This window comes from Cajanus cajan, chromosome 3 (assembly GCF_000230855.2).
Source record: "Cajanus cajan strain Asha chromosome 3, NIPB_CcT2T_4, whole genome shotgun sequence".
NCBI classification, from domain to species: domain Eukaryota; kingdom Viridiplantae; phylum Streptophyta; class Magnoliopsida; order Fabales; family Fabaceae; genus Cajanus; species Cajanus cajan.
In genome coordinates, this window is record NC_138519.1 from 13,264,303 (window position 1) to 13,272,826 (window position 8,524).

The 8,524-nt window shown below is 36.5% G+C and overlaps 1 protein-coding gene across 1 annotated transcript; it reads left to right on the forward strand.

The window, feature by feature from the left end:
• Window positions 1–6,589: 6,589 nt before the first annotated feature.
• LOC109812572 (universal stress protein PHOS32) lies at window positions 6,590–8,310 on the forward strand. Its single transcript, XM_020376561.2, has 4 exons — window positions 6,590–6,891; window positions 7,007–7,116; window positions 7,245–7,363; window positions 7,932–8,310. The coding sequence occupies exons 1-4, from the start codon at window positions 6,717–6,719 to the stop codon at window positions 8,017–8,019; spliced, it is 492 nt and encodes a 163-aa protein (XP_020232150.1). The 5' UTR covers window positions 6,590–6,716; the 3' UTR covers window positions 8,020–8,310.
• The last annotated feature ends 214 nt before the right edge of the window (window positions 8,311–8,524 follow it).

Sequence of the window (8,524 nt, forward strand, 5' to 3'; positions counted from 1 at the left end):
GAGGGAGTGACAATAAACATGGTGGTCCTTCTCACACTACCAATTTGCACATTTAACAATATCATCCCTTCTGGTTGAGAAGATTTTCCAGCATAATCAGAAATAAGGATATTGTGAGGTTTCAGATCTGCCAAAGTTTTCCCAAAACCTTTCAGCAATGTCTGTGGGAGTATGTTTATAGCAGCACCTCCATCCACTAGGACTTTGTTGACTTCAATTCCTTCGATCATAAGGGTCAACAATAAAGGTTTCAGATGGTCCTTCATTTCTGGTGTAGGTGAATCGAACACTGCTGAATTGAACTTTGGAATGACTCAAGATATTTGATTCACCCATACTATTTTTGACTCATAGTTGGGGTCACCGAAAAAATCTTCACGGTGTATGTCTTCCTGATCATTCATAGATTTCATTGCTTCAGCATATTCGGAAGGTAAGATTGATACCACTCCGCAAATATCTTCGAGAGAGTCCTCGAAACCACTTTCAAAAAAATCTGTGATCAAATCTTCCTCATCCTCTGCGAATTTCTTAGATACCCCACTTTCGTAAGGTACATGAATCGAAAATTGATTACCTTTGTGTCCCTCGAAAGTTACCTTTCTCATTCTCTATTGCCTTCTCCATTGAGTCTTGTTAAGGCCATTAAAAGGATATTTAATTCCTCTTCCAGAACCTCCTTGCATGTTTGACTCAAATCGGGGTCCTCCAGAAAATGGGTTTTTCGAGTAGTTCACAATTTGCTTTCCTCGACCCATTCTGACATTGGGCCTTTGTGGGGAAGTCCACTTCCTAATGGGAACATGCGCATTTGGCAGGTATGTATTACCAACTCGGGAGGAGTTGTACATCTCCATCTTTCCGATGGGAGCCATAGGAGCATTGCCTTGTGGCATGTGAACTTGACGCATCACTATGCCAGTGTTCACTTTCGACTTTCCTCGAGCCTTCTCAGCTTTATAATTTTTCATAATTTCAGATTCCTCGAAAGCCTTAATCGCTGATCTATCGAACACAGCGCTACATCTCGGGCAAAGCATAACTTCCCGATCATCATCTTTCTTCTTCGAAAGGAAATCAAGCAAATTGTCCCCCTCTTTCGGATAAATGGGCTCCTGTTCTTTCGTGAACTCCTTTAAGAGCTCCTCCAGCTTTTCATCCGTAATAGGTTCGACAACTTCCTCTTCGTTCACAACCAGGTCAACCATATTAATTTCAAGCACATTGATCCCCATAGGGAGAGGTTCCACATATCCTGCTTGTACAGCGAATGGATTAGTATCAACTTTCATTTCTTTCTCCTTGAAAGCCAAACGACCATCAGTAATCGCCTTCTCGATCATGTCCCTGAAACGTACACAATTATTAGTCCAATGACCATACATGTTGTGATACTTACAAAAAATTTTCCCTTTTCTTTGTTCAAAAGGAGGAATTTTGTGATTTTCCAGAAGTATAATTTGCTTATCTTTCAGTAAAATATCGAATATTCTATCAGCTTTCGTTATATCAAAACTATATTTTCTATTCGATCCAGCCTCCTCTAAATTATTTTCCCCAGGTTTTAATAACTGGCATTGATAGGTTGGCCCAGGTTGCAATTCAGCTAAGTTCACTTCCATTTCTTCATTTAGACATTCGAAATGATCATCATTAACGTCCATATTGTCTAAATATCCCATTTTTTCTTTTCGAACGAACTTGTCAAATTTTCTCAACCTTTCTTTCTCTGCTCGAATTTGTTCAATTCGTCTCACTTTCTCTGCTAGTTGAGCCATATCTCTCAATTGTTCATTTCCAAGTTTCTTTCGAATCGAAAAATCCAACCCAGTGGCTGCGATTTTTACCAATTCATGCTCTGGAATATTCGTGTAACATCGAGACTTTAATTGTCTAAATCTAATCAAATATTCGTCCAACGTCTCATGATGTTGCCTCTTTATATTCATCAAATCAACTATGCTCACCTTAGTTTCCTCTCGAAAAATTTTTTCGTGGAAACTCCTTTCTAATTGTGCCCAAGTAATAATCGAATTAGGTGGAAAAGTCGTAAATCACGTAAAAGCATGTTTGGTTAGTGAACTAGGAAAATATTTCATTTTCAAATATTCATTACCCACTAGGTCTCCACACTCGACTAGATATCTCGCTATGTGTTCTACGGTGGATTCGCCTAACTCTCCTGAAAATTTTGAGAATTTTGGGATTTTCATCCCCCTGGGTAGCTCGGATTGGGTAATATAGTCAGGAAAGGCAGATACAAAGTATGGGTGCTCATTTCGCCCCGTTTCAAATACGTGCCTGTTCAGTACCCTCTCAACTATATGATCCAAATTTTCCTCGACATTTCTCAGAGGTCCCCCTTGATTGAGATTGATACGATTTCTAATCTCTCGAATATTCGTCTCATTGATAGTTGGATTTTCGAGGCCGTTCAGATTTACACTCGTATCTCTCGATAGCCGATTATCATTAATTTTATCTCCTATTTTGTCCATCAGCTCGTATAGGGGTGTGAGTATGTTGTGCATTTGTGTAGACAACAAATTCACCATATCGTGATTACTATGATCCATTTGTTGTCGAAGGACTATCATGGCTTCATTGCTTATACCTGTGGGTATATAATTACTTTGTCGAACCAACGACCCTTCTTGGCTTGTGCCAACATGCTGGTGAGGATCGTGCATGATAAAGCCCATCCCATTTGGGGCTGCATTATACCCATATGATGATATTTGCATTTGAGGATTGTGCCCAGAATATGGTATTGGCATTTCTACGTGTTGGATCGAGCGCTTACCACTAGGCCAAAAGCAATAACTTATAGTCAGGGCGCAACTCTTTTTACTTAAGAGCGCAGTAGCCCAAGCGCCATGATTCGACAGTGACTTGGCCCACCTAGCCTCCGCCACGGGACAATTGATGCAACCCACAACAATCTCCCCCTCAGCAATTGCCCCGCTGGGTATCGAACTCATGACCTTGGCTCTGATACCAATTGTTGGATCGAGCGCTTACCACTAGGCCAAAAGCTATAGCTTATAGTTAGGGCGCAACTCTTTTTACTTAAGAGCGCAGTAGCCCAAGCGCCATGATTCGACAGTGACTTGGTCCACCTAGCCTCCGCCACGGGACAATTGATGCAACCCGCAACACTACGCTCATGGGTTAGGTACTTCTCCAATTCAGAGGCATCACCCATGGGTATTCGCGGGTAGCGTTCACCATTTCTTGTGACGCATTCAGAAATCCCGCGGAGTTCGAAATATTTACAGGAGGTGGAGACATTGCCCCCCTGGTCTCATTTTTCACATTTTCTTGATTTGTATTCCGATTTTCTCCATTACCCTGTTCTTCATTAAGCGCATCTCTTCTGCTGGATGTAGACATAGTTCTCCCACTTCTAAGTCTCATAAAAATTAAACACACACAAAACTAGTTCACTTAGTTCGATTAAGCTCACCAAACGAGTCCCACCAGGCGTGCCAATTTGTTTGTGGAGGATTTCGTTCGTAGGTTCTTTTTGTTCGAACTAGCACGAGTTCACGTTTCAATTTATGCGTGTTTGTGACATGACAGAATCGAAAACTTTTAGTAAAAAAAGCAAATCGTACAAGCAACAAATACAGTTAAATTAGGGTGTTGTTACAACACGTCAGAAGATCTATGCTCATTGTTTCGAGCACTTCAGAAGATCTATGCTGGTTTGGCACATCAGAAGATCTATGCTCACTATTTCGAGCACGTCAGAAGATCTATGCCAGTTTTAGCACTTCATAAGATCTATGCTTGTTTCAGCACATCAGAAGATCTATGCTAATTGTACAATCAAAATCATGCATGTAAGAATTAACGTGAATCGAATAGATGACATGTATATTGACTGCAGAAATCATATCCTTCATTAAATGGTAACAAAATTACAATTCGTAAGGATAACGCAACATGTTCAGAATGACTAACACTACACTAGACTAGATTATGCTATGTTATGCTATGCTACGCTACTCCTAAAAAAGGAAAAAAGATAGGTGGTCGAGAAATCGTACCCAAAGCTGTCTCGTAGGCACAGTATGCCTTATGCGCGGGCTGCGGAGTGTGTGTGAGAATTGTGGGTTTAAAGACCAAAGCTGTCTCGTATGCACAGTATGCCTTATGCGCGGGCTGCAGAGTGCGTGTGAGAATTGTGGGTAAATTAGAATTCTGACCTCTTGCTACGAACATGGCTCGTTTAATTTATTCTGACGCACCCCGGAAGTGCATAACCGTTCTAAACTTCCACATAGTGGCTTACTCCCGGGCCCATCTCTGGATAATTCTTGGAACTGCTTGTTAACTTCCCCAAACCGTTCTGCAGCCTTTGACACTTATCCCATGTTACTTCAGTCGCTCCTAATTCGTGTCTCCTTTAAGTTCTCCATTCTGAGAGGTTATGAAGTGTATTCGTATATGTCCGGATTCTTAGGATTTCGAGTAACCAACGAAAACTATACTTGCATGTTTCCTGATTCTGCTTGTACTTTGAGAGGTTGCTAGGCTGTGAGCCCTTTTCCTGAGCAGCACCCTTCCTGGTTCGAGGATTTCGAGAGTTTCACGAAAACTGTCTTCGCGTATCTCCTGATTCTCTTCAAGCTTTGTATACCTTCTTTAGAAACTTCTCTCGATCATCTAGGATTTTCGAGCACCCTTGTGTTTTCGAGTATTTCCGAATTCATTTTCTGGTACTAACAGTACCCCCTTCAACTCTCTTAGTGGCCAACACCCTATCAACCACTAATGTTAAGATGCATTTTAAGATAAAATCCTGTTCATATTTTACTCTATAAGATTTTTGTACAATATTCTCACTTGAGCAGTTATAGTACTTTTTGCAGCTATGTGACCTCTTAGACGTCTGGAGTCTGGACCAATCTAAGATTTGTAGATTCTGGGGTAGCAGAAGTAGAATTTAATTGACGTATCTTTAAATGGGTAGAAGATATAAACTAAATTGGATCAAATCTTTGATTGATTATTGACAGGGGTATAAAGTTAATATGAATAATTTGCAATTTATTAACTAAATTAAATAAAAAAATACCATTATCTTCCACGAGGTTAAGATGGCACTGCACAGCAGAGATTGCCAGTGTCAAGTTTCGTGCAAATAATGAAGCGAATCACACCACATGTTGCCACGAGAACCCGCAACTTAGCATGGTTTGCGTTTCTTATCAGATAACAAGCATGGCTTTCGATATTTAGGATTTTTGTTGCATCGTCATCTATTAAAAAACGAAACATGATTTTGGGTTTCCAACCTTCATATCTTTCGTGTTTTCTTTCAATTTCCCTCAAATGATGTTTCGTTTTTTAATGGTACGTTTTTATGTGCGGGCAAAACCATCGTTACCCACGGTCTCAAAATATGTGGGCCCACTCATACACCAGCAACGAACGGCTGTGATTCAAGTAAGTCTCTGATGAGTGATTGCGATGGTGACATGTGGATGCATCGCAATTACAGGCACTTTGAATTTGAATAAATAAAATTATCAAAACCACGGAATTATTGATTTGTCCCGTTACTTAATTATATTCCCTCTGTCCTTTGCTTCTGTACCCGTTTCATTTTCTTGATCCCATCATTAATTAAATTATTTAATGCTATCTTCATTATGATATATAGAGTTTAATTAAATTATTTTGTTATATATGAAATTTTGTTAACTTTGGTCTTGTTTAAATAATAACTTTCGTAAAGTGAATCAAATTTCCTCAGTTTTATATATGTTAAAGTCAACTTATTGACTTTAATTATGGAGGAGATAGTGTGTTTGAATTAACTTTCAATCTTATCAAATAAATTACAAAATTATGTTAAATGTTAAAGTAACAAATAATTATTTCAATTTTTTTTACCAAACATATTATTAGATTTTTTTTCATATATAAAAGTTGTAATGGAAAAATGTTGATTTAACTAATGAAAGAAATATAATTCGTTGATTTAAAAATAATTGAGAAATATGTTAAATACAATATTAATAATACAAAAATAATATTTTTATAAAGTTATTAGTAGCAAAAAGTCTCAAAATTTAACTATTTATTTATTTTTTCTGAATATATATATCAATATTATTACTTTATTCATTTTTTTAAAGCTTGGACTAATATAATTATCAATTTGCATTTTTCATAGGCTTATTTGACATTCTTTTGATTTTGGATAATGATATGATAGTTCATTTTAAACCCAATGACAAAGATGACCATTTATTTTGTATACAATAAATAGAAAGAATAATTTTTATTATTTCTATTTTTTAGTTGTTTCTATATCTTAGTTCAAAAATAAAAAGTAGTAATTAGGTAATATTTTGATAATAAAAAATATAAAACTTTTCTTGGATCAAATAGTCCAAAGATACGTAAACACGCATTTTCTGTATGACTTGGGCTACTCGTACAAAATACAAATGCCAGCATATGTTTTTTCGTATGCGTGTGAAACAAAAGCGTCACGCAATAAATCGAGGCCATCCATCCAAGCAAAAATTAGAATAATGAAAAAGATGAATGGAGCAAAATGTTGTGATTGAAATTGTTGGATTATATATACACGCGTCATCGTATACGAAGCTTTATGTTACTTTGTCCAAAGTTAAAAGGGTTGTAAAATCCTGAGTTAGTTCAACTTCAACCCCATTTCTTTCTCCAAGTTCACACACATGGCAAAGGATAGGTGTATTGGTGTGGCTTTGGATTTCTCCAAGAGTAGCAAGCATGCTCTCAAATGGGCACTTGAGAACTTAGCTGATAAAGGTGACACCATTTATGTCATTCACGTTAACCCCAACTCTCTAGACGAGTCTCGCAACCAGTTATGGGCAAAATCTGGTTCTCGTGAGTATCCATTTTTATTTTTTAATTTTAATTTTTGGGTATTTTTAATTGTGCTTTCTTTTGATCTGGGTTGATCTGATCTGATCTGATCTGTGCTGATTTTATGCTGTTGAAGCTCTTATTCCCTTGCAAGAGTTCAGAGAGCCTGAGATTATGAAAAAATATGGTGTTGAGATTGATATTGAGGTTCTTGATTTGCTTGACACTGCTTCCAGACAAAAAGAGGTCTTTTTCTTTTATTTCTGCTGAGATTTTACAGAATTGAATTCGATTTAGACAAGTTTTTTTTTTTTTTTTTTTGGGTGTGTCTATGTTTTAGTATTGTGTCTAAGATTATTAATGATTTTGTTTAGGTGCACATTGTTACAAAAATATACTGGGGGGATGCAAGAGAGAAGCTTTTGGATGCTATTGAAGATCTGAAGCTGGATTCGTTGGTTATGGGAAGCAGAGGCCTCAGCACAATCCAAAGGTTTGTCCCCTGATTTCTTGATTATACTGTTTTTCAGCATCTCACACTAATAATTTCAAGATAATTATGCCGATAGATATTTTTCGAGTTGATATTTATGGATTTAGACATTTTTGTTTTTTTTAGGGTGAGTAGGAGATTACAATTTTTGAGTAATTATGTTATTATCACAAAGCATTACTGGACCTTTTCTGATCTTTGTTGAGAAATTTGGCCAACCATATTAAGAAAACCTTTTCATTTCAACTATCTTTTTCATTCACAAAATTAAACCAAAATCTTATTTATTATTCTATTTTTTTAATTCACAAAACTCAAATCAAAACGTCTAAATTCAATTTTATTATAGGAACTTGCAATTTGATTATGCAAACATTTATCTTGTTATTATTCATTTTGCTTTTATTTTGAGTGACTTTTATTTTCGCATCAATGGAGAACTTTTCTTATAATAATTGCCAGTAATTTATTATTTCTTTGTTGAGATGGAACATTATTATCTGCATTTATTGAAGTATGGGTCTCATTGACATGTCCCTCTGTGTTGTGACCCCAAAATATAAAACAGGATACTATTGGGAAGTGTTAGCAACTTTGTGATGACCCATGCTCCTTGCCCTGTGACTATAGTCAAGGAACCTAGCAGCAGCAAGTAAAGATGATCAATTTGGGAGAGAGCTTTTAAATTTCATATGATCTTTTTTCTTGCATTGTACTTGATCCAGTTGGGTCATATTCCCTTTCCTAAGTATTTTGGTGTCTTCTAAGTTATGAGTATTTGAGTTATATATAAGATTTACTGTAATCTAGCTTTCACTCGACATTATTGAAGGGATAATTTAATTTGAGTGGCGTATAAGGCCATTAGGCCTTCAAAATTTTATTGTAGTAATTGAATTTCTTTGATTTAAATGGATCATATACTCTGCACAATCCAATTCATTTAATGGGTGTCTACAAAATAACTTCTTCTATAGGTAGCGTGTAACAATTTTACCTTTGGTGGATGCTGATATTTTGTTGATAATTAACATTTTTTTTTAATTATGTTATTGAAGAAAAGTTTTTTTTTTTTTTTTTTGACTAGTTTCAATTGGATCAACTTGTAACGTTCTAATTAGTGGTAAAAGTCCCAAGTAATTTCTATTTTCTAACGCGTGT